The sequence below is a fragment of the Mytilus californianus genome, unplaced genomic scaffold, assembly GCF_021869535.1.
Source record: "Mytilus californianus isolate M0D057914Y unplaced genomic scaffold, xbMytCali1.0.p SCAF_4, whole genome shotgun sequence".
In the NCBI taxonomy this organism is placed as follows: Eukaryota; Metazoa; Mollusca; class Bivalvia; order Mytilida; family Mytilidae; genus Mytilus; species Mytilus californianus.
In genome coordinates, this window is record NW_026262690.1 from 99,058,496 (window position 1) to 99,085,663 (window position 27,168).

The following is a 27,168-nucleotide window of genomic DNA, read 5'->3' on the forward strand; positions in this document are numbered from 1 at the left end:
GGATTGATTTTGGGGGTAATTGTCTCCAAATTTTAGGAATTAGGGGCCAAAAAGGGGCAAAAAACAAGCATTTTTCTAGTTTCATGACAATAACTTGTTTGTAAGTGTATGGATCTTTATGAAATTGTACTACAAGGTTCCATATCACAAAGGGAATACTGGGATTGATTTTTGGGGTAATTTCCTCCAAATATTAGGAATTAGGGGCCAAAAAGGGGCAAAAAACAAGCATTTTTCTAGTTTCATGACAATAACTTGTTTGTAAGTGTATGGATCTTTATGAAATTGTACTACAAGGTTCCATATCACAAAGGGAAGGCTGGGATTGATTTTGGGGGTTTTCCCTCAAAATTTTAGTAATTAGGGGCCATAAAAGGGCAAAAAAAACATGCATTTTTCTAGTTTCAGGACAATAACTTGTGTGCAAGTGTATGGATTTTATGAAATTGTACTGCAAGGTTCCATATCACAAAGGGAAAGCTGGAATTGAGTTTGGGGGTAATTGCCCTAAACGTTTAGGAATTTGGGGCCAAAAAGGGGCCAAAAAACAAGCATTTTTCTAGTTTCCAGACAATAACTTGTGTTCAAGTGTATGAATCTCTCTGAAATTGTACTGCAAGGTACCATACCACAAAGGGAAAGCTGGGATTGAGTTTGGGGGCGATGAATCATAAGGGGGTTCGAAAAATTGGGGGGGGGGATTTTTTTTTTCCTTTTTTTTCTTTAACATTTTCCATTTTAAATTGGTTATTTCTGATTTATATATAAAAGCAAATAATAATGATATGGTTTGAATAGGCATACATGTGAACCTCCCGACGGGAGTACAATAATCCCGTTTTCAGGGGTCTCCTCCCCCCCTCCCGTTGAAAAAATCCCGTGTATGAAATTTTTCATGAATGAAAAATTTCTGCCCAACATAACATCTCGGGCATCTGGTGTAACTGACATTACCTGAAGTTATATTTTACCTGTAAATCAATTAACATGCATAATTATATGGCTTCACTTGTCAGCTTGGGTGTCAAACATACTGGTAAGCAACGATTTTTACCTCAGGCTAACTGCCGTTGTGTAACAAAAACTGTGTATTTATTGGGTTACTTCCCTTGATTTATCCTGTTTTAAGTTACTTTCCTTTTAATAATGAAAATTTTTAAAAGAATATAAATAAAATATAAATTGAACAAATAATCATAAAAGGATGGTTATTGAATGATTTTAAATGTCTTAGGACAAATAAAAAAATAATAATTTGAAAATTATTTGAGGATTCTATACTTCCTTTTAAGGCTTAAATTGAAATTTATATAATAACTACGACCCTAACTTTACAGATAGAATGAATTTCTGAGTTTGCAAATAAAAACTATTTGCAAGAGAAAAAAAAAAAAAATAAAAACTATTTGCAGACAGCTAAACAAATGTTCTGGTTGCAATGATTGTTTTATAGAATATGAAGTAAAAAATTTAAAGAACATACTGGAAAAAAACAATGTTAGATTGAACATGTAGAATATAAAGATGGAGAAACTTTATAAGTACAAGGGTACTATAAACATAATAAATTGGTTGGAAAGTTGAAGAAAACACACTTTAAAAGACCATTTTTACAGAACACGGTTACATTTACAACAAAATTAATGTCGATTAAAAACCTCCTGATCTGAGTCCTAATCTCCTGACCAAAATTTCCCAATCTCCTGATCTGAGTTTCACAGTCCATCACATGTATGAATAGGTAAATTGAAAATTTTTAAGTTCTTAGACCACTTTCATTCTGTGTCAGAAACCTATGCTGTGTCAAATATTTAATTACAATCCAAATTCAGTGCTGTATCAAGCTTGAATGTTGTGTCCATACTTGCCCCAACTCTTCAGGGTTCGACCTCTGCGGTCGTATCAAGCTGCGCCCCAGCGGAGCATTTTATTTTTTTTTAACTAAGCTTTATATGATATCAAATTGATACGGGATCAGTTCAGAACGGTCACTTAGAAAGATGCTTTACAGGTTTAAATTGTTTAACGTGTGACCCTATCTGGTATGTTCGATGTAAAATTATTAGGTTTTTTTTCTTTTAAATTTTATTTACGTTATCTTTTTATAAATGTTTTGGCTTCCTCCCGAATTGATAATCGGCATGTCAGACTAAATGAATTATTGATTGAGGTCGTGTCAAAGCGACACATTCAGGTAGGTATTCCATGGCCAGTGACATCCTGTCGACTAAACATTCGTATTACACAATTAAATAATACAGGTCCATGCATGGCCTCTCTATTGAGGTACCCGGCAGTGTGTTATAGAACCATAAAACTATCAGCTGTAATATACATCATGCGCACAATTTATATATTTGTGTCTGAAAAGGCATAATGAACGATGTTAATCGTGTGCGTGATTGAAATTATAAATTCCACCTGTTAATGAATGATATTCTGATATTAATTATCCACTATTTTTGCTGATAATAAGTAAAAAACAAAATTATAGACATGACCTTTAAAAATTGTCAATTGGCAAACATGCAGATATAAAGAAATGCAGCACTTATCATCACTATCGAAGATTAGAGAGCCCCTTCCATGTGTAATGTCCCTATCTTTATAAGGATTATGACGACAGGGGAAATAGTCATTGTAAAGGAGCGGAGATAAAGTGTGGCATAGTGAAAAAAAATAAATTAACCGGCGAATAGAGAACAATATAGAGAATGTGAGAAGAAAGGGGAGATAGTGATTGTAAGGAAGCGGAGATAAAGAGAGGCATTGTGAAAAAAAATGTTTGCTTGACAAAGTTATTTCTCGATTATATATTTTTTGTTATACAAAATCACACATCGTGTACCTAATTGGTGTTCACATGCACTACACTTGATGTGTTAAGTTTCTGCATAGCAAAATAATTATGCATCTCATTTGTTATATCGTAGTTTCACTGTGTTAAATTTAATTAGTTTGTTAATGATTGTGTAAATAAGAATAAATCTGTATACATGAAAACTTCAAACTCGTTTAGTTATTGCCTAGGAGTTTGATTAGTGGTATATACAATGTATATAGAACCTTTCATACCTCTTAAAGTAAAAGATGTGTGTCGGAGTCAAATGACATGAGAACCCTGTAATACTTGTACTCGTGAGTATAGCATGTACAAATTCCTACTCAATATGGTTGTACAGTAGACTCCGGCAAATCGGATACCGAAAATGTCAGCTAAAAATATCCGATTACCCGATATATTCAATTAGACGATGAATGTATATTCATTGAATATTCTGCAATAATGAGTAGATATAATCCTGAGATGTTACTAACCCTGACAATTGCTAAATATGTGAAAGGGCTGGAGGATTGATGGAGTGATTTTTATCAGTTACATCACCACGATGTTTGTGTAAAAAATTATCAGCTGATTATGTAATGATAAAATTTGTTTGCAGTTTTTAAATCCTTTATTTATTAAATTAAATGAAATGTCCTGAAATATTTATGTGAATTATTATCTACCATCCATAGTTTGTCTTTATTTGTTTTGTAAGCAAATTAATATCCATTATTTACATTATCACGCAGGTAAACTAATTTGGCTATAAATAGATCTAAGCATGTCTGTGTAGAATCTCCAAACTAAAATCGTATTTGTTATAATTTTATTTCTTTAAATAATCAAATTTAAATTTATGAAAATAATCATGATTGATAAAATATTATTGCATAAAGTTTACGTTTTCTGAAGACTATTTATATTTAGGTCATAGTTCTAGAGGCTTCCTCTCAAATTTGTAAACAACCAAAATGGCGTCCATGACATGTGGTTACTTTTGCACATGTGAAACAAATATATCTGACAAAAGTCAGATTTCTCTTGTCAAAAGGGATTTATATTTATATTGCAATAAATTATTCAGAAGGAGGTACATTCAGTTTAGATTATATTTCTGATTCTGTGAACATTTAGAGTTTAATCAAAATTCTCCAAACAGCAACGTCATTGTCGTCAACTTGTCAACTGAGTCTTGTATATTTTATAAATAAATTCAAACCATTTGAAGTAAAAGGGCATCTAATTCATATGACAAAGGAAGACAATGATTAAAGACAACAATATTAAGAAACAGTTCCTTTTATTAAGTAAAAACAAAATCTTCTTGTCTGCAAGATTGTAAATTCGTAACTTCCGGGTCCATTTCCTGTCAGAAAAACATTGAAAATATCCGATTGTGCATGGTTTTGAACAAAATGACCTGAATATTCTTATCCGATTTGCCGATATATTTTTATATCCGATATTCGATTACACGATAAAATTAACATTAAACATATAGGGAAGGGTTTGGTGTTTTGAAATAATATTACAATAGCCGATATATTCGTTTAGCCGATATCCGATTAGGTGGAGTCTACTGTATTGGAAAAAAAATCATGACGCTCATATTTCTTTATACCACGTTATCTGATTCATCAAATATTGCTGTTTACAAATATTAGGAGTTATTTACAATCGGAGCTTCTCCGTGGTATACACCTGTGAAATATATATATATATATATATATATACGAACTTCGGTATTGAATCTACATCTCACAAACATTATTTTTGATCGAAATACGATTTTGAGTGAACTTCCACCAAACCAATAAAAACGTATGGCAAGATATAACCATGCAGGCATTTAGTTTTCGTCAGGCACAAGATAAATAATCACTCTCATAAACGTACATGCATGCTGTTTATAATATCAAGAATTAGAGGTTGATGTCTGTAGATCATTGTTAAGTCCGTCAGTTACTCCAGGAACAGTATGTATATATATATATATATATATATAAAGTAAACTTATACTAGGAAAGGCTTGTTTCAAGAACAATGAGGTTGAGACGAAAATCGTCAATATCAGAAATACATTACTAAGCTATGTCTTTAATTGCCACTATTACTAGTTTGGATTAATGACGGCTACCTTGTAAAGCATTGCACTAAATTATCATAGAATATAAAAATGGTTATATTTAATTTTCATGTTCTCAAACTTAAAGACATTTATAACAGTAAACACCACATAAAAAAAGATTATAAGAAAACGAATAAGCGAGTAAAATAAAATTGAGAATGGAAATAAGCGAGTAAAAGTTCATTTGTTGGGAAATTAGTCTCCTTTGATCTCGAATTAACTTGTAAAAAATCATCATACAAAATAAATAATTAATTTATTAGCTTAGATCACTGTGTATCATCGCCACCGGAAATTGGGTACTAACGAAGCGGAGAGAAATGGAAAAAAAAGTAAACAAGGTAAGAATTCATTCAATTTAAAGCATTTCTGCTGATTTGACGAGGGTACCGCTTAAGAAATGATTTTCTGATATATAATTCTTTAAATTATTAGGCCGATAAGTACAAAATTAAGGCAATATTTTGTGTTATACTCCAAATCTTGCCACTTAGTACCTGAAAATTTCGAGGTCGATTGTCCTCTGTCGCCCCATTGGCAAGATATTCAACTGTTTTTCATTATTTTTCTAGACACGTTTTTAGATTATGATAGTGTGACATCATATTGACTGAAATCTGTTGTCATAAAGATGTTATTAAAGAATATGGACCAAAACATTGTTTGTTTATTGTACGGCGAATTGCAGAACGTTGTACGGCGAATTGCAAAATAACAACTTTTGTCTGTACGGCGTCTTGCTATATATTGTAATTTAAAGATGAAATTAATCACTGTTTAGATAATATCAAGTGACGAAATTTTGGCTGTATCAAAGCTTTACCGGCTTACAAATATACAAAATAAACTACTTATCAAATATTATAAAATATATGCCGTTAATTTCGTTCAGAAGTCGTCGTTGCGTACCTCTATTTGACTTTGTGTTTTTAAAGACAAAAAGGTTTTTTTCAACCATATTATCCTAAATACATTCATATATCGTTATACTACTAACGATTGTTGTCTTATTTGTTGTCAAGGTGAAATTTTGTAAGTTCAATAAAAAAAAACGACCATTCATCTTTTGTTGGCGCTGTTTTTTTTTTTAAATATAAACAGTGGAGATGTTGTATGATTGCAAATAAGATAACTATCCACCAGGGTCAAACAAAGTGTATGTAAGCAATTATATGCTATCGTTTGGCCTTCAACAACGAAAAATCGTACCTTACAGTCGGCTATAAAAAGCCCCGACATGAAAATTGTGGAAGGATTCAACAAGAAAACTAACGGCCTAACTCATAACAAAACAATTAACGAAAAATAACAAATATGATAGAGATGAACCAACGACAACCACCACTACAGGCTCGTGGCTTCGGACAGACACATAAAGAAATAATGTGCTGGGTTAAATAGATATAGGAAGATGTGGTATGAGTGCAAATGAGACAACTCTACATCCAAGTCACAATTTATAAAATTAAACCATTATAGGTCAAGGTACGGTCTTCAACATTGTTTATTGTTTATTTTTTAAATTTCTGAAATGAATAATTTGTTAAAAGAAAAGTGAAGAAAATACTTTGTTTTCATTGAAAATTGGGAGAAATAAATCATGAATTGTGTTTCGAATTAAATTTTTTGTTTCTTATTGAAAATAAGATTGTATTTTTTTTTAGTTTCAGTAAATTCAATCAATCTTTTTATTTACAGGGAAAAAAAAATAAAAGACTGTTGCTAAGGCTGTTTTGCATAAACTTAAATGAGTAGATGGAGGGGTAGTGAAAAGGAGTGTATTCGTCCGAATTTTCATTGTTACAGCAGTACATTTTCATGATTACTATGTATAATATTTCTCAGTAAATTTTAATGTGATATTGTGCCAATTAAAATTATATAATTAATACAAGTAAGACTTGCATTTGCCTTAAAAGATATAGCAGTACGTGACTATTTGTTTTCAAACACACCTTCTCTGTTTTGAAACTTATAAAGGTACGGATCTCGGCCTATCTGTTTGGTTGAATATAAATGTGAATTCATAGAGTTTCAAAATCAACAGTAAGCCCTATTTTTGTGTGTGTGTAAATAATCTAATCTTTAGATAGATGCTAAAATTAAAATCATTTTTCTTAATACGAAGAAAAAAGTGCAACTTAAGCACGCCTGAATGTAAAAAGGTGTACCCGACTTATTCGTTCACGATAAGAATTTACCGATTTCGGTATTTAACAAAACTGTTTACGAGGGCAAATAAATAAATGAACGCTATCAATTCAACATATAAATTTACGTGGATTTTTCCAAAAGAATTTATGAGTATGCACCATCAGGATTCAAAATATTTCAACCTGTCCTTATTAGATGTTATTTCATTATAATTCTTTAAACTTACAAGTCGAAGATGCTAGCTTTTGTGAATTGTATTATTAAGTATATAATATTAAGATGACAACCAAAAAAAACTTCATACAAGGTCATCTTTATTCTCAAGTAGAAAGTTTATATAAATAGTTTATGCCGTAGCCACATCCCTTGTATCGGATTCTTCTTTCATTCTTTCCAAAAATGATTAATCTAAGGTTAATATTTTGTTTAAATTTAAACAGTGTTAGCCACCGAGCTTGTTCATTTCTTACTATATAGAGATGAAGTTTTTTTTTTTTAGAAAATTAATGTTCTTTATTCTAATATATTGGCTGTATCTGCCTTTTACAAATAAGACAATAACATTAATTGAAAAAGGAGACGTGGAATGGTTTTCACTGAGAGGACTTTCAAACAAAGTCCAAATGAAATAGATTTGACCAACTATTGGTTACTATACACTTCACAATGAACAAAACCCATACCGTATCAAAATTGCCTGATTTATGACAAAATCATAAAACAAATATGTCAGGCAGCAACTTCCGACAGCCGCTATATTACATGTTCCTGACCAGGGACAGACACATATATATTGAGGCGGGCTTAAACATGTTTGTGAGCACTCAAACCTCCCTTGACATGGTGCCGTGGTGTAGCAATACAACATTTTTTTTTGCAGAGAATGATAATTCATTTATATTTCATTTTATCTGAAAGTTGAAAGAGAATTCATTCACTTAATGGTTCTAAATATTCAATGCGGAAAAATTCTCCTGCCATTACCTCCTTCCTTCCCTCCACCCACAACCCATTCCCGAAATGTTAATCACTTATATGCAAATGCTGACTAATGTTGTATGGTTAAAACATTTGGTTGAGGCAATCTAAAGTTTGAGAACAGAAACGACAGCTTTAGCTTTTTTTCATTTATAAAAGGGCATACCTCAAGAATGGTAACAGTGACGCTACCCAATTTATAACTTGATCTGTGTTTTGTGGTGATAAGCATTTCGTGTACGTTTTAAAACATTTGGTTAAGGCATACTAAAGTTAGAGAACGGAAACCAATTATTGGGACTTTCTGGACGGACGGGAGAGACGGGTCGGACGGACATGGGTAACATTTAACGCTACGTTAGGGCAGAACAACAGGTCAGTAAAACAGTGACATGCCTTTCCAAAAGTTACAACATTTGCCAGCTTTTGTATATGCCGTATTCATATTGTATACATCAGGTATGTAAAAGATGTAATAGGACTGTTTTCAAGCCTTATATTGTGTATACATCTTAAATGGTGTCAAGCGAATTGTATTTTTATCAAATGCATAATTAGATATTTGAACCTAATACTTTATTTTCTTTAAAAAGACGGCAAATAAATATTTTGAAATTAGCAAGTTGCCATACAGTTGAAAACAAGTTGCCATACAGTAAATTTGTCAACATGAGCAAGTTGCCGTACCCTAGACTTTATTTTTTATGGTCTATATTCTTTAAAAACGTTCATTTTGACAACAAATTTCAGTAAATATGATGCCACACTATAATAATCTAAAAAAGTGTCTGGAAAAATAATGAAAAACAGTTGAATATCTTGCCAATGGGGCGACAGAGGACGATCGACCTCGAAATTTTCAGGTACTAAGTGGCAAGTTCTTGAGTATAACACAAAATCTTGTCTTAATTTTGTACTTATCGGCCTAATACTTAAAAGAATTATATATCAGAAAATCATTTCTTAAACGGTACCCTCGTCAAATCAGCAGAAATGCTTTAAATTGAATGAATTCTTACCTTGTTTACCTTTTTTTCCATTTCTCTCCGCTTCGTTAGTACCCAATTTCCGGTGGCGATGATACACAGTGTAGATTTATAATGAATGTGAATCCATTAATGAAATAAATGATAATTGTCATTCTTTTCACAAATAATTCGTCAAAGATTTAAATACAAGTTAAAGAATTCCGGTAAATTAAACAGATATGCAATGGTATCGCTCTATTAAATTGGGAAAATGTAACATTATATTTTTAGCTCACCTGGCCCGAAGGGCCAAGTGAGCTTTTCTCATCACTTGGCGTCCGTCGTCCGTCGTCGGCGTTAACTTTTTACATTTTGAACTTCTTCTAGAGAACCACTGAATGGAATGAAACCAAACATGGCATGAATGTTCCTTATGAGGTGCTGACCAAGTGTTGTTACTTTGTAGCCGATCCATCATCCAAGATGGCCGCCAGCGGGGGACTAAGTTTAACATAGGACCCTATGGGAAATGCATACAAATGACTTCTTTTAGAGAACCACTGAATGGAATAAAACCAAACATGGCATGAATGTTCCTTATGAGGTGCTCACCAAGTGTTGTTACTTTGTAGCCGATCCATCATCCAAGATGGCCGCCAGCGGGGGACTTAGTTTAACATAGGACCCTATGGGAAATGCATACAAATGACTTCTTTTAGAGAACCACTGAATGGAATAAAACCAAACATGGCATGAATGTTCCTTATGAGGTGTTGACCATGTGTTGTTACTTTGTAGCCGATCCATCATCCAAGATGGCCGCCATCGGGGAACTTAGTTTAACATAGGACCCTATGGGAAATACATACAAATGTCTTCTTTTAGAGAACCACTGAATGGAATGAAACCAAACATGGCATGAATGTTCCTTATGAGGTGCTGACCAAGTGTTGTTACTTTGTAGCCGATCCATCATCCAAGATGGCCACCAGCGGGGGACTTAGTTTAACATAGGACCCTATGGGAAATACATACAAATGTCTTCTTTTAGAGAACCAATAAATGGAATGGAACCAAACATGGCATGAATGTTCCTTATGAGATGTTGACCAAGTGTTGTTACTTTGTTGCCGATCCATCATCCAAGATGGCCGCCAGCGGGGGACTTAGTTGAACATAGGACCCTATGGGAAATACATACAAATGTCTTCTTTTAGTGAACCACTGAATGGAATGGAACCAAACATGGCATGAATGTTCCGTATGAGATGCTGACCAAGTGTTGTTACTTTGCAGTCGGTCCATCATTCAAGATGGCCGCCAGCGGGGGACTTAGTTTTACATAGGACCCTATGGGAAATACATACAAATGTCTTCTTTTAGAGAACCACTGAATGGAATGAAACCAAACATGGCATGAATGTTCCTTATGAGGTAAGACCAAGTGTTGTTACTTTGTTGCCGATCCATCATCCAAGATGGCCGCCAGCGGGGGACTTAGTTGAACATAGGACCCTATGGGAAATACATACAAATGTCTTCTTTTAGTGAACCACTGAATGGAATGAAACCAAACATGGCATGAATCTTCCTTATGAGATGCTGACCAAGTGTTGTTACTTTGTAGCCGATCCATCATCCAAGATGGCCCCCAGCGGGGGACTTAGTTTTACATAGGACCCTTTGGGAAATACATAAAAATGTCTTCTTTTAGAGAACCAATAAATGGAATGGAACCAAACATGGCATGAATGTTCCTTATGAGATGTTGACCAAGTGTTGTTACTTTGCAGCTGATCCATCATCCAAGATGGCCGACAGCGGGGGACTTAGTTTAACATAGGACCCTATGGGAAATACATACAATTGTCTTCTTTTAGAGAACCACTGAATGGAATTGAACCAAACATGGCATGAATGTTCCTTATGAGTTGCTGACCAAGTGTTGTTACTTTGCAGTCGATCCATCATCCAAGATGGCCGACAGCGGGGGGCTTAGTTTAACATAGGACCCTATGGGAAATACATACAAATGTCTTCTTTTAGAGTACCACTGAATGGAATGAAACCAAACATGGCATGAATGTTCCTTATGAAGTGCTGACCAAGTGTTGCTACTTTGTTGCCGATTTACTGTTCAAGATGGCCACCAGGATATTTTATTAAATAACGGGACCAATATTAATCAAAATTTGGCCTCAATCATTATTTGGGTATCTGTTATGATTTTTATCTATCTTTACATGATTTCTAAAACCAAAGTAGAGTCAGGTGAGCGACACAGGCTCTTGAGAGCCTCTAGTTAAGATTAAAAGTACTATTCTTTTAACTTCATATTTGAATCTTTATGCTAATTGCATAGAACGTAATCAAAAATTGTTTCATTTTAATTTTATACACTTCCGGAATTAAAAAGTTGAATGTTATTTTCAAATAATTTATACAATTTTATTATTGTATCTCTATTGTCATCGGTTATTCGATCTTGGTGTATTAAACACGCCATACTCTAGATCTTTCTGTTAATCCATTCAAAATGACAACATTCACACCTGTGTATGGCTTGAGACTAAATTGCTCCAAGGTAAAGTTCAAACAAATTGTCCTCAAATCGAGAAATAGACAATGACTTTACAAAATAATATACACTCTCTTTTCACACAGATTTTGCTTTGAAATGGTTGCCGAAATCAGAGACATATATATATTACATGTCTCTGCCGAAATTATTAAGGAAAATAAAAGCTGAAAATATTTTCAGTTCAACATCAGTAAAAATGTTCAATAGATATTTTATGCAAAAATCTCAACAACAATTTATGAAATTAATTCGGAAATAATTATATATTTCATATAGGAAGTTTTATTCAATCAATGCAAAACGGTACACGTGTGTTCATTTTCTTTCATTCTTATATTGTGGTCATTAGCCATGTTAGCTACGAGAAATGGTCATTTGTGCGCTTTTAATTACGTAAAATATCGATAAGCAATTAAGACTTTAACAGATTTAATTTTTTCCCAGCATTCAATAAATCGGGTTAAAACGTCACAACCCACTAATGTATGTCAACCAAAAAAGTTACAAATACTCGATTTTCTCCGTTATTAGAAGGAATACAAATTTAAAACTTTGTGAATGTGTTTTTTATGTTAAGATGAACATATTTAGATGATAAGTAAATAAAATGCTTCGCTGGGCGCAGCTTGATACGACCGCAGAGGTCGAACCCTGAACAGTTGGGGCAAGTATGGACACAACATTCAAGCTTGATACAGCTCTGAATTTGGATTGTGATTAAATATTTGACACAGCATAGGTTTCTGACACAGAAAGAATGTGGTCTAAGAACTTCAATTTTTTTAATTTACCTATTATGGTCCAATGTCCAAAATCAAAATACATGGTTAGATTCAGCATATCAAAGAACCCCATATATTCAATTTTTGTTGAAATCAAACAAAGTTTAATTTTGGACCCCAACTTGGACAAACTTGAAAACTGGTCCCATAATCAAAAATCTAAACACATGTTTAGATTCAGCATATCAAAGAACCCCCAAAAATTCAATTTTTGTTAAAATCAAACTAAGTTTAATTTTGGACCCTTTGGACCTTAATGTAGACCAATTTAAAAAACGGGACCCAAAATTAAAAATCTAAATACACGGTTAGATTTGGCATATCAAAGAACCCCAATAATTAAATTTTTGATGAAATCAAACAAAGTTAAATTTTGGACCCTTTTGACCTCAATATGAACCAATTTGATAGCGGGCACACAAATAAAAAATCTAAATACATGGTAAGATTCAGCATATCAAAGAACCCCATATATTCAATTTTTGTTGAAATCAAACAAAGTTTAATTTTGGACCCCTATTTGGACCAACTTGAAAACTGGGCCAAAAATCTTAAATCTAAATACATGTTTAGATTCAGCATATCAAAGAACCCCATATATTCAATTTTTGTTGAAATCAAACAAAGTTTAATTTTGGACCCCAACTTGGACCAACTTAAAAACTGGTCCCATAATCAAAAATCTAAACACATGTTTAGATTCAGCATATCAAAGAACCCCAAGAATTCAATTTTTGTTAAAATCAAACTAAGTTTAATTTTGGACCCTTTGGACCTTAATGTAGACCAATTTAAAAACGGGACCCAAAATTAAAAATCTAAATACACGGTTAAATTTGGCATATCAAAGAACCCCAATAATTCAATTTTTGATGAAATCAAACAAAGTTTAATTTTGGACCCTTTTGACCTCAATATGAACCAATTTGATAGCGGGTCCACAAATAAAAAATCTAAATACATGGTTAGATTCAGCATATCAAAGAACCCCAAGAATTCAATTTTTGATGAAATCAAACAAAGTTTAATTTTGGACCCTTTTGACCTCAATGTGGACAAAGTTGATAACGGGGCCCAAAAATCAAAAATCTAAATACATGGTTAGATTCAGCATATCAAAGAACCCCATATATTCAATTTTTGTTGAAATCAAACAAAGTTTAATTTTGGACCCCGATTTGGAACAACTTGAAAACTGGGCCCATAATCAAAAATCTAAATACATGTTTAGATTCAGCATATCAAAGAACCCCAAGAATTCAATTTTTGATGAAATCAAACAAAGTTTAATTTTGGACCCTTTTGACATCAATGTGGACAAAGTTGATAACGGGGCCCAAAAATCAAATATCTAAATACATGGTTAGATTCAGCATATCAAAGAACCCCATATATTCAATTTTTGTTGAAATCAAACAAAGTTTAATTTTGGACCCCGATTTGGACCAACTTGAAAACAGGGCCCATAATCAAAAATCTAAATACATGTTTAGATTCAGCATATCAAAGTACCCTAAAAATTCAATTTTTGTTAAAATCAAACTAAGTTTAATTTTGGACCCTTTTGACCTTAATGTAGACCAATTTGAAAACGGAACCAAAAATTAAGAATCTAAATACACGGTTAGATTCTGCATATCAAAGAACCCCAATAATTCAATTTTTGATGAAATCAAACAAAGTTAAATTTTGGACCCTTTGGACCTCAATGTGGACCAATTTAAAAACGGGGCCCAAAATCCAAAAACTTAATGCACGGTTAGATTCAGCATATTAAAGAACCCCAAGAATTCAAGAATAAAACCCCATTGAAATTGATCAAGAAATAAGCAATTTATACGAAGTATCTTCTTTTGCACAATACTGTGCAATTGAATATTTCTTGCTATTGTGCAATACTGTACAATTGAAGATTTCTTGCTATTGCGCAATACTGTGCAATTGAAGATTTCTTGCAATTGTGCAATACTGTGCAATTGAAAATTTCTTGCTATTGCACAATACTTATTATATAATAATTTACACATCCTGTTTGGTGTGTATCTCCTACCATATCATTATTATTTGCTTTTAAATATTAATCAGAAATAACCAACTTAAAATGGAAAATTTTAAAAGAAAAAAAAAAGGAAAAAAAGAAAAAAAAAGAAAACCCCCCCCCCCCAATTTTTTGAACCCCCTTATGATTCATCACCCCCAAACTCAATCCCAGCCTTCCCTTTGTGGTATGGTACCTTGCAGTACAATTTCAGAGAGATCCATACACTTGAACACAAGTTAATGTCTGGAAACTAGAAAAATGCTTATTTTTGGCCCCTTTTTGGCCCCCAATTCCTAAACGTTTCGGGCAATTACCCCCAAACTCAATTCCAGCTTTCCCTTTGTGATATGGAACCTTGTAGTACAATTTCAGAAATATCCAAACACTAACACACAAGTTATTGTCATGAAACTAGAAAAATACTTGTTTTTTGCCCCTTTTTTGGCCCCTAATTCCTAAAATTTTGAGGCAATTACCCCCAAAATCAATTACAGCCTTCCCTTTGTGATATGGAACCTTGTGGTACAATGTCAGAGAGATCCATACACTTACACACAAGTTATTGTCTGGAAGTTACAAAAATGCTTATTTTTGGCCCCTTTTTGGCCCCTAATTCCTTAACTGTTGGTACCATAACCCCCAAAATCAATCCCCACCTTCCTTTCGTGGTATTGAACCTTATGGTAAAATTTCATGGAGATCCATTCACTTAAACTAAAGTTAGAGTGCGAAAACCAATGTGTCTTCGGACGACGCCAGACGACGACGACGACGCCAACGTCATACCAATATACGACCAAAAAATTTTCAATTTTTGCGGTCGTATAAAAATCACGGATTTTCCCTTTAATGCTCCCTTTGCATGCTTTGGGGTCACACAGAGCGATTCAAGACATTTTGGCCACACTGCCAGTTCGCCCAAAGTTGTTTCAGCTATATTGCCAGTTCTGCCATACTTTGTAAAGTCCATACAGCCATGGTTTTTTTTGTTATAAAGGGAGGAAAATATAATTGATTTTAGAAACGGACGTTAAAAAATAAATTAATGGAAAAATACATTTATTAATGTTATAGACAGACATTATTTTATTTACCAATGATGGGCCCTCGTCGGGAAAGATACATAAACATTGTAATACAATAATTATTATAAAACATGCAAGTTTTTAGTGAAAATACACAATACTCAAAGAAATAAAGTTAAATATGAGCAATATACAGTAGGATATTTTTATTACCAGTCAGGGGAATTTAAGTATAAATTCTGTGAATTTGTAGTTTTACCAAAATTTTAAACACACAGGTTTAGATTATTTCTAATTGTTAGTAGAATTGAAAAAAGACATGGACTTTTTGCTACTTTTAAGTAGCAAGGTTTATGCCTTTGATGCAATCATTTATCTGTAAATTAAATTTGTTGGAAAAAATGCTATATTAAAGGCTTAAAATAATGATCACTGGCCAAAACAAGTCTATGAGCAAGGCAATGAACAGTAAAAATGAGAGTATTTGCATTTTTTGCAAGTGTTGTAACACCTTTCTTCACACCAGTCATGACTGAAGCACCATCAGATGCAAATCCTATCATTTTAGACATATCCATTCCTTTTTCATGTAAAGCTGACTGTAAGCTCAGTCTGTGCCAAAAACTTTTTGAAGCACTAAAAAATCCTAGCCCGAATTTCATTTTACTAGACCTGAAAAAATTTGTGTCACCGGTGAGGATCACGAAGTGATCGGAACCTCCCAGGAGGGTTTGGGGGCATGCCCCCCAAGAAAATTTTGGAAAATTAGACGTAAAATCCTGCATTCTTAGGTTACATTTTTATACGACCGCAAAAAAATTTTGTGGTCGTATATTGGTATGACGTTGGCGTCGTCGTCGTCGTCGTCGTCGTCGTCGTCCGGCGTCGTCGTCCGAATACATATTGGTTTTCGCACTCTAACTTTAGTTTAAGTGAATGGATCTTTTTGAAATTTGACCATAAGGTTAAATACCACAAAAGGAAGGTTGGGATTGATTTTGGGGGTTATGGTACCAACAGTTAAGGAATTAGGGGCCAAAAAGGGGCCAAAAATGAGCATTTTCTAGTTTCCAGACAATAACTGTGGAACGGTGTATGGATCTCTCTGAAATTATACTACAAGTTTCCATACCACAAAGGGATGGTTAGGATTTGCTTTGGGGGGTTATGGCTCAAACCGTTTAGGAATTAGGGGCAAAAAAGGGGGAAAAACAAGGTTGTCCTGGTTAATGGACAAATACTTTAGTACAAAACATAATTTAAAGCAGTGTAAGGGAGATAAATCAAATACATCATTGAAATTATCTCCCTTACACTGCTTTTAAATTATGTATAAAGTAATGGTTAATGAACAATAAAGATAATCTAAAACAGTGTAAGGGAGGTAATCCAAATACAACGTTTTGGTTACTTCCCTTACACTGCTTTTAAATTATGTTTAAAGAAATGCATATTTATAAAGGAAGACCAGTAAAAATATCTGCAAATGTTTTCATCTTTTTTTTTTACAAAAAAATCCATATGAAAGATTTGACACTATATTTTTATTAATTCTATTATAAAATAGATTAAGTTAGCACTCTGGTAAATTTAAATGGGTAATTATGGTTGCCAACTCCATTGGAAATTTGAATTGAGATTATGACCATATCTTGAGGGAAAGAATTTTTTTGGGGGAAAAAGGGGGGGGGGATAAAAAGAAATTGTGGGGGGCCAATTTTTTCTCATTTCAGATTTCAGAAATTAAAAAGAATTATTCTTCAAATATTATTTTTTTTTCAAATTTCAAATATTGAAAAATTTCAAGAAGTAATCTTTAATTGCACAGTATGGCGCATTAGATTTGTAAAATCTTTGATCACATTTATTTATTTGTTATGCCGAATCTAACAGTGTATTTAGATTTTTAATTTTGGGTCCAGTTTTCAAATTGGTCTACATTAATGTCCAAAGGGTCCAAAATTAAACTTTGTTTGATTTTAGCAAAAATTGAATATATGAGGTTCTTTGATATGCTGAATCTAAACATGTATTTAGATTTTTGATTTTTGGCCCAGTTTTCAAGTTGGTCCAAATTGGGGTCCAAAATTAAACTTTGTTTGATTTCAACAAAAATTGAATATATGGGGTTCTTTGATATGCTGAATCTAACCATGTATTTAGATTTTTTATTTGTGGACCCCGTTATCTAATTGGTTCATATTGAGGTCAAAAGGGTCCAAAATTAAACTTTGTTTGATTTCATCTAAAATTGAATTATTGGGGTTCTTTGATATTCCAAATCTAACCGTGTATTTAGGTTTTTAATTTTGGGTCCTGTTTTTTAAATTGGTCTACATTGAGGTCCAAAGGGTCCAAAATTAAACTTAGTTTGATTTTAACAAAAATTGAATTCTTGGGATTCTTTGATTTGCTGAATCTAAACATGTGTTTAGATTTTTGATTATGGGCCCAGTTTTCAAGTTGGTCCAAGATAGGGTCCAGTATTTAAACTTTGTTTGATTTCAACAAAAATTGAATATATGGGGTTCTTTGATATGCTGAATCTAAACATGTATTTAGATTTTTGATTATGGGCCCAGTTTTCAAGTTGGTCCAAATTGGGGTCCAAAATTAAACTTTGTTTGATTTCAACAAAAATTGAATATATGAGGTTCTTTGATATGCTGAATCTAACCATGTATTTAGATTTTTTATTTGTAGGCCCCGCTATCAAATTGGTTCATATTGAGGTCAAAAGGGTCCAAAATTAAACTTTGTTTGATTTCATCAAAAATTGAATTATTGGGGTTCTTTGATATGCCAAATCTAACCGTGTTTTTAGATTTTTAATTTGGGTCCCGTTTTTTAAATTGGTCTTCATTGAGGTCCAAAGGGTCCAAAATTAAACTTAGTTTGATTTTAACAAAAATTGAATTCTTGGGGTTCTTTGATATGCTGAATCTAAACATGTATTTAGATTTTTGATTATGGGCCCAGTTTTCAAGTTGGTCCAAGTTGGGTCCAAAATTAAACTTTTTTTGATTTCAACAAAAATTGAATATATGGGGTTCTTTGATATGCTGAATCTAACCATGAATTTAGAATTTTTATTTGTGGGCCCCGCTATCAAATTGGTTCATATTGAGGTCAAAAGGGTCCAAAATTAAACTTTGTTTGATTTCATCAAAAATTGAATTATTGGGGTTCTTTGATATTCCAAATCTAACCGTGTATTTAGATTTTTAATTTTAAGTCCCGTTTTTTAAATTGGTCTACATTAAGGTCCAAAGGGTCCAAAATTAAACTTAGTTTGATTTTAGCAAAAATTGAATTCTTGGGGTTCTTTGATATGCTGAATTTAACAAAAATTGAATATATGGGGTTCTTTGATATGCTGAATCTAACCATGTATTTTGATTTTGGACATTGGACCATAATAGGTAAATTAAAAAAATTCAAGTTCTTAGACCACATTCTTTCTGTGTCAGAAACCTATGCTGTGTCAAATATTTAATAACAATCCAAATTCAGAGCTGTATCAAGCTTGAATGTTGTGTCCATACTTGCCCCAACTGTTCAGGGTTCGACCTCTGCGGTCGTATCAAGCTGCGCCCCAGCGAAGCATTTTATTGTATCTGGAAGTGAATATATATAACTTATCAAAAAATGTTGTTTTTTTCTCCAGGTCAAATGAAAAATTCTCATTTTCTCCAATAGAAAATTAATATAGTTATTTTGCCAAAAAAAAAAAGTCTTTTTTCTATAGACTTGTACTACCATTTCAAGTAAAAAGACATTTTTAGCACTAGTAAATTATTACTCAACCTAGGGATTGTTACTATTTTGGGGGGAAATTCCCTTATTTAATGGATGTCCCCAACCTGTTTATTCCTAATATTTCATTTTTATACGACCGCAAAAATTAAAAATTTTTTGGTCGTATATTGGTATGACGTTGGCGTCGTCGGCGTCGTCGTCGTCGTCCGAAGACACATTGGTTTTCGCACTCTAACTTTAGTTTAAGTAAATGGTACTCCATGAAATTTTACCATAAGGTTCAATACCACGAAAGGAAGGTTGGGATTGATTTTGGGGGTTATGGTACCAACAGTTAAGGAATTAGGGGCCAAAAAGGGGCCAAAAATAAGCATTTTTGTAACTTCCAGACAATAACTTGTGTGTAAGTGTATGGATCTCTCTGACATTGTACCACAAGGTTCCATATCACAAAGGGAAGGCTGTAATTGATTTTGGGGGTAATTGCACCAAAATTTTAGGAATTAGGGGCCAAAAAAGGGGCAAAAAACAAGCATTTTTCTAGTTTCATGACAATAACTTGTGTTCAAGTGTATGGATCTCTCTGAAATTGTACTGCAAGGTACCATACCACAAAGGGAAGGCTGGGATTGAGTTTGGGGTTGATGAATCATAAGGGAGTTAAAAAAACTTGGGGGAGGGGGGGGTTTCTTTTTTTTTCTTTTTTTCCTTTTTAGCTCACCTGACCTGAAAGGTCAAGTGAGCTTTTCTCATCACTTGGCGTCCGTCGTCCGTAAACTTTTACAAAAATCTTCTCCTCTGAAACTACTGGGCCAAATTTGACCAAACTTGGCCACAATCATCATTGGGGTATCTAGTTTAAAAAATGTGTCCGGTGACCCGGCCAACCAACCAAGATGGCCGCCATGGCTAAAAATAGAACATAGGGGTAAAATGTAGATTTTGGCTTATATCTCTGAAACCAAAGCATTTAGAGCAAATCTGACATGGGGTAAAATTGTTTATCAGGTCAAGATCTATCTGCCCTGAAATTTTCAGATGAATCGGACAACCCGTTGTTGGGTTGCTGCCCCTGAATTGGTAATTTTAAGGAAATTTTGCCGTTTTTGGTTATTATCTTGAACATTATTATAGATAGAGATAAACTGTAAACAGCAATAATGTTCAGCAAAGTAAGATCTACAAATAAGTCAACTTGACCAAAATGGTCATTTGACCCCTTAAGGAGTTATTGCCCTTTATAGTCAATTTTTTACAGTTTTCATAAATTTTGTAAATTTTTGTAAATTTTTACAAAGTATTTTCCACTGTAACTACCGGGCCAAGTTCATTATAGATAGAGATAATAGTAAGGAGCAAGAATGTTCAGTAAAGTAAGATCTACAAACACATCACCATCACCAAAACACAATTTTGTCATAAATCCATCTGTGTCCTTTGTTTAATATGCACATAGACCAAGGTGAGCGACACAGGCTCTTTAGAGCCTCTAGTTTTAAATTTTCCATTTTAAGTTGGTTATTTCTGATTTATATTTAAAAGCAAATAATAAAGATATGGTAGGAGATACACACCAAACAGGATGTGTAAATTATTATATAATAAGTATTGTGCAATAGCAAGAAATTTTCAATTGCACAGTACTGCACAATAGCAAGAAATCTTCAATTGCACAGTATTGCGCAATAGCAAGAAATCTTCAATTGCACAGTATTGCGCAATAGCAAGAAATATCCAATAGCACAATATTGCGCAATAGCAAGAAATTGTCAATTGTACAGTATTGCGCAATAGCAAGAAATATTCAATTGCACAGTATTGTGCAAAAGAAGATACTTCATATAAATTGCTTATTTCTTGATCAATTTCAATGGGGTTTTTATTCTTGAATTCTTGGGGTTCTTTAATATGCTGAATCTACCCGTAACCGTGTATTAAGTTTTTGGATTTTGGGCCCTGTTTTTAAATTGGTCCACATTGAGGTCCAAAGGGTCCAAAATTTAACTTTGTTTGATTTCATCAAAAATTGAATTATTGAGGTTCTTTGATATGCGGAATCTAACCGTGTATTTAGATTCTTAATTTTTGGTTCCGTTTTCAAATTGGTCTACATTAAGGTCCAAATGGTCCAAAATTGAACTTAGTTTGATTTTAACAAAAATTGAATTTTTAGGGTTCTTTGATATGCTGAATCTAAACATGTTTTTAGATTTTTGATTATGGGCCCAGTTTTCAAATTGGTCCAAATCGGGGTCCAAAATTAAACTTTGTTTGATTTCAACAAAAATTGAATATATGGGGTTCTTTGATATACTGAATCTAACCATGTATTTAGATTTTTGATTTTTGGGCCCCATTAATAACTTTGTCCACATTGAGGTCAAAAGGGTCCAAAATTAAACTTTGTTTGATTTCATCAAAAATTGAATTCTTGGGGTTCTTTGATATGCTGAATCTAACCATGTATTTAGATTTTGGATATTGGACCATAATAGGTGAATGTCCAATTTAAAATTTTTAAGTTCTTAGACCACATTCATTCTGTGTCAGAAACCTATGCTGTGTCAAATATTTAATCACAATCCAAATTTAGAGCTGTATCAAGCTTGAATGTTGTGTCCATACTTGCCCCAACTGTTCAGGGTTCGACCTCTGCGGTCGTATCAAGCTGCGCCCTGCGGAGCATTTTATTTTTTTTGTCGTAAGAAGGATTTGTATAATACAAATCCTTGGTCTTAAGTTAATTCCCTGGAAGGGGGGGGGCCTTCATTTCTGTATTCTTTATTTTTTTATGCCATTTTTCTCCATTCTTTATATTTTAACACTTCATTTTTCTCAATTCTTTATTTTTTGGTCAATTTTTCTCTAAAACAAATATTCTTTATGTTTTTTGCCAAACATTCTCTATTCTATAAACCCCTATCAACACCCTCCTTCACTCTCCATAATTTTGTTTGAAATAATAAAAATACCTAGATCGTTTTTCAGCATAGCTTTTTTCAACTCGAAACTTCTCTGGATATTCGTGTATGCATTTTCAACTTTTCAATGTTTTACCTGGGATAAGCCCCCTGTTACCATTTCAGCATAAATATAATAATATAAAATGGAATCCTTGATTGTTGGTTTGCATTGAGTAGTATTTATAGATTGTGTTTATTGCAAACACATGGTTGAGCCTCGTTCTCGATTTCGTTGGTAATTAGTTATATCGCGTTGACGACTGGGTCCCTTTGATAAGAGAAGGCCTGGAAATCGCCCAAAAACACTTTCGCTCCCATTCACGTTCGCCCCCTTTCATGTTCGCACCCCGAGTCCGTTCTCACCCCTTTTATTGGTTTTGTGTTAAATATAGTGTCAATCGTTTTTTGGTTAGTGTATTGCTATAAATATTTTTTTGTTCATTGTTTCAAAATGAAGTGACTTTCTAAAAACTATTTGTGTGTTGAAATAATTTTTATACGACCGCAAAAAAATTTTGTGGTCGTATATTGGTATGACGTTGGCGTCGTCGTTCGAAGACACATTGGTTTTCGCACTGTAACTTTAGTTTAAGTGAATGGATCTCTATGAAATTTTACCATAAGGTTCAATACCACAGAAGGAAGGTTGGGATTGATTTAAGGGGTTATGGTACCAACAGTTAAGGAATTAGGGGCCAAAAATAAGCATTTTTGTAACTTCCAGACATAACTTGTGTGTTAGTGTATGGATCTCTCTGACATTGTACAACAAGGTTCCATATCACAAAGGGAATGCTTTGATTGATTTTTGGGGTAATTGCCTCAATATTTTAGGAATTAGGGGCTAAAAAGGGGGCAAAAACAAGCATTTTTCTAGTTTCATGACATTAACTTGTGTATAAGTCTATGGATCTTTCTGAAATTGTACTACAAGGTTCCATATCACAAAGGGAAAGCTGGAATTGAGTTTGGGGGTAATTGCCCAAAACATTTAGGAATAAGGGGCCAAAAAGTGGCAAAAAATAAGCATTTTTTCTAGTTTCCAGACAATAACTTGTGTTCAAGTGTATGGATCTCTCTGAAATTATACTGCAAGGTACCATACCACAAAGGGAAGGCTGGGATTGATTTTGGAGGTAATTGCCTCAAAGTTTTAGGAATTAGGGGCCGAAAAGGGGCAAAAAACAAGCATTTTTCTAGTTTAAGGACAATAGCTTGTGTGTAAGTGAATGGATCTTTATGAAATTGTACTACAAGGTTCCATGTCACAAAGGGAAAGCTGGGTTTGAGTTTGGGGGTAATTGCCCTAAATGTTATGGAATATGGGGCCAAAAAGGGGCCAAAAAACAAGCATTTTTCTAGTTTCCAGACAATGACTTGTGTTCAAGTGTATGGATCTCTATGAAATTGTACTGCAAGGTACCATACCACAAAGGGAAGGCTGGGATTGAGTTTGGGGGTGATGAATCATAAGGGGGTTCAAAAAATTTGGGGGGGGGATTTTTTTTCCTTTTTTTTTCTTTAGAATTTTCCATTTTAAATTGGTTATTTCTGATTTATATATAAAAGCAAATAATAATGATATGGTTTGAATAGGTAAATTAAAAATTTTTAAGTTCTTAGACCACATTCATTCTGTGTCAGAAACCTATGCTGTGTCAAATATTTAATCACAATCCAAATTCAGTGCTGTATCAAGCTTGAATGTTGTGTCCATACTTGCCCCAACTGTTCAGGGTTCGACCTCTGCGGTTGTATCAAGCTGTGCCCAGCGGAGCATTTTATTTAATCTTGTTTTGGTTTAAAAAGTGACTTTCTAAAAAGATTTTTTTGTGTTGAATGTTTTTTTAATGTTAAGATACCAAACCGCTATTTCACTCAACAACAATAACATTTTGAATCTTCATTGTTTTTACTCATACCAAGCTTAATACATGCTTACTACATGCAGAATTAACATCAAAGCTAGTTAAAACCACAATCACGATTTTCAAATACATAACAATAACACCAAATTTAGCTGTGTAAACACCATATAATTAACAGTAATCATACATAATTAACATATAATCATTAATCAAAAATATTTTGATATAAACATCTAAAAAACATCTAATAATTCATCAGGTTTTTGAATAAAAAAAAAAGGGTGCGAACGGATCCAGGGGGCAATTGTGTGGGGTGCGAACGTGTTTTGGGCACAAACGGACCCGATACCTGGAAAACGTATATAATAAATTAGGGATACCAGTAAACGGATGAAAACGTATATAATAAATTAGGGATACCAGTAAACGGATGAAAACAAGGTCGACGACAAATTTGTAACTTGTTCTCATAGATGCAATAAAATACCGGCTACAAGTTCCCAAACGATTTCAAATGTTCACTAGACCGATGGGGCAATCACCATTGCTTCTGCACATGTCCTATTAGATTTCGCAGACTGTAAGCTATCATAGATTTCACTTGATGTACACCCAGACAATTCTTTGACAGCTAGAAAATGTGACTGAATTTTACCATGAATATCAACATATCGAATAAAAATCATTAGAGTTGTTCTGTTTGAACAGTCAGTGCCCTCGTCAATTTGAATTGAAAAAAACCAGGATGACTTCACTGAAGACAAAATATTTGACTGAATTACATCACTTAATGCATCATAAATGTCATCAATTGAGTCATGGTGAGTATAATTCATCGGTACACCCCTTGGACGATCATCTTTGGAATTGGAGGTTGAGGAACCATCTTCACAGTTACTTGTTCCACCACCAGAAGCACTTGTGACTCTTTGCAGAGGTTTCAACTTGTCCGTTTGTACGTACGTCCCAAAATTGGTTTCCGTTCTCTAACTTATCCACAATGCTTATTACCACAAAACACAGATCAAGTTTCACTGTTTGAATTTTGGTGGTGTCACTTTTATCGTGCTTGAGTTATGCCCCTTTACAAATGGAAAAATTGCTGAATTTTTCGTTTCGATTCTCTAACTTGAGTTTGCCTCAACCAAATGTTATGAAACTTATGCACAATGCTAATAACCATAAAACACAGATCAAGTGCGAATTTTGGTGGCGTCATTTTTACCGTTCTAGAGTTATGCCCCTTTACAAATGGCAAAATGTTTCTGTTCTCTAACTTAAGTTTGCCTCAACTTAATGTTACGAAACTTATAAACAATGCTTATTACCACAAAACTCAGATCAAGTACTTTTACAGTTAAAATTACTGTATTCATTGTCTAGTCAATTGATAAACTGTTTTAAATTTGTTGATTCTGTAGTTTGATAAAGTGTTACATAATTTCAAATGGGTGTTTGTTCATTTTACATTATGAAAAACAAAAAGAACGGATATGGTTCAATGATACGAAGACATCACTAACTCACTTAAAGCAATACAAAGAGACATCGGATATGGTTTACCCATCGTCATGACACAAGATCAGTACATGAACAGGAAAAATAAAAAGAGCAAAGGAACAGCACTTTCATTGCTGATCTTCATATCAAAGTTACAGTGAGGATTTTAACGCAGAGCAAACACTCTCACCTCACTCCAAATTTTAGAGACTGTTGTTAGTGCCGGTTCGTATCATTCGACATTTCAGATAAAATTTTAAATTATACAGTTGGGGCAAGTTTGGAAACAATATTCAAGCTTGAATTTGAATTGTCTGAATTTGGATTGTGATCAAATTTTTGACATAATATACATGTAGGTTTCTGACACAAAATAAATGTGGTCTAAGATCTTAAGAAACTTGAAATGGGACATTTAATTTACCTAGTATGGTCTGATATCCAAAATCTAACAACATGGTTATATTCAGCACATAAAAAACACCAAAAATTTAATTTTAGTTGAAATCAAACAAAGTTGAATTATGGACCCTTCAAACCATAATATGGACTAATGTGAAAACAGGGCCCAATATAAAAAATCTAAATGCACAATAGGATTCAGCATATCATGGAGCTGCAATAATTCAGTTTTTGATGAAATCAAACAAAGTTTAATTTTGGATCCTTTGGACCTAAATTTAGACCAATTTAAAAATGGGGCCCAATATCCAAAATAGTAATACAAGGTTAGAATCCCCCAAAATTAAAGAATTTTAATTAATCCCATTGAAATTGGTTAAAAGATTTGTATTTATTTTCAATTGAAGATTTCTTGCTATTGCACAATACTGCGATATTGCACAATACTGTGCTATTGCGAAATTTTGAAAAATCTTGAAGAAAAAAAATATGAACCCCAAAAAAATCCCCTCCAAACTTTTTGATCCCCCCCTTGGAGTAATTACCCCCAAACTCAATCCCAGCCTTCCCTTTGAGGTATGGAACCTTTTATTACAAATTCAGAGAGATCCATACACTTTAAAAACACAAGTTATTGTCTGGAAACTAGAAAAATGCTTGTTTTTGGACGCTTTTTTTGTCCCTATTGCCTAATTCCTGAACGTTTGGAGCAATTACCCCCAAACTCAATCCAAGCCTTCCTTTTGTGATATGGAACCTTGTGGTACAATTTCAGAGAGATCCATACACTAACACACAAGTTATTATTCTGAAACTACAAAAATGCTTGTTTTTGGCCCCTAATTCCTAAACGGTTGGTACCATAACCCCCAAAATCACTCCCAACTTTCCTTTGTGGTATTGAACCTTCTGGTAAAATTTCATAGAGATCCATTCACTTAAACTAAAGTTATTGTCCGGAAACTAAATGTGTCTTCGGACGATGACGACATGATAGCATGATACGAACGCAAAAATTTGTTTGCAGTCGTATAAATATGTATCATCAGAACAGGATTTAACATCTAATTTTCCAAAATTTTCTTGGGGGTGGGGGTGGGGGGCATGCCCCCAAACCCCCCTAGCAAGTTCGGTCTACTACGTGATCCTCACCGGTGACACAAAATTTGTTGCTACTCATAGGAAAAGTGGC

General features: G+C 33.6%; 1 protein-coding gene and 1 long non-coding RNA gene across 4 annotated transcripts in view; one reads left to right on the top strand and one right to left on the bottom strand.

The window, feature by feature from the left end:
• LOC127698964 (adenylosuccinate synthetase isozyme 1-like) overlaps positions 1 to 27,168 on the top strand; it is a 269,886-nt gene that overhangs the window by 4,650 nt on the left and 238,068 nt on the right. Inside the window, exon 1 of one of the 3 annotated variants that reach the window (XM_052202748.1) lies at positions 11,578 to 11,639. The exons of the other annotated variants lie outside the window; for them this stretch is intronic. Within the exon in view, the coding sequence (XP_052058708.1) occupies positions 11,592 to 11,639 (48 nt within the window). The 5' untranslated portion in view covers positions 11,578 to 11,591. Of the gene's footprint in view, positions 1 to 11,577; positions 11,640 to 27,168 lie in introns of those variants that run through there. 3 annotated transcript variants of the gene reach the window in all.
• LOC127699011 (uncharacterized) overlaps positions 20,747 to 27,168 on the bottom strand; it is a 314,933-nt gene continuing 308,511 nt past the window's right edge. The window contains exon 3 of the long non-coding RNA XR_007980998.1: positions 20,747 to 21,797. This is a non-coding gene — a long non-coding RNA (uncharacterized LOC127699011). The remainder of the gene's footprint in view (positions 21,798 to 27,168) is intronic.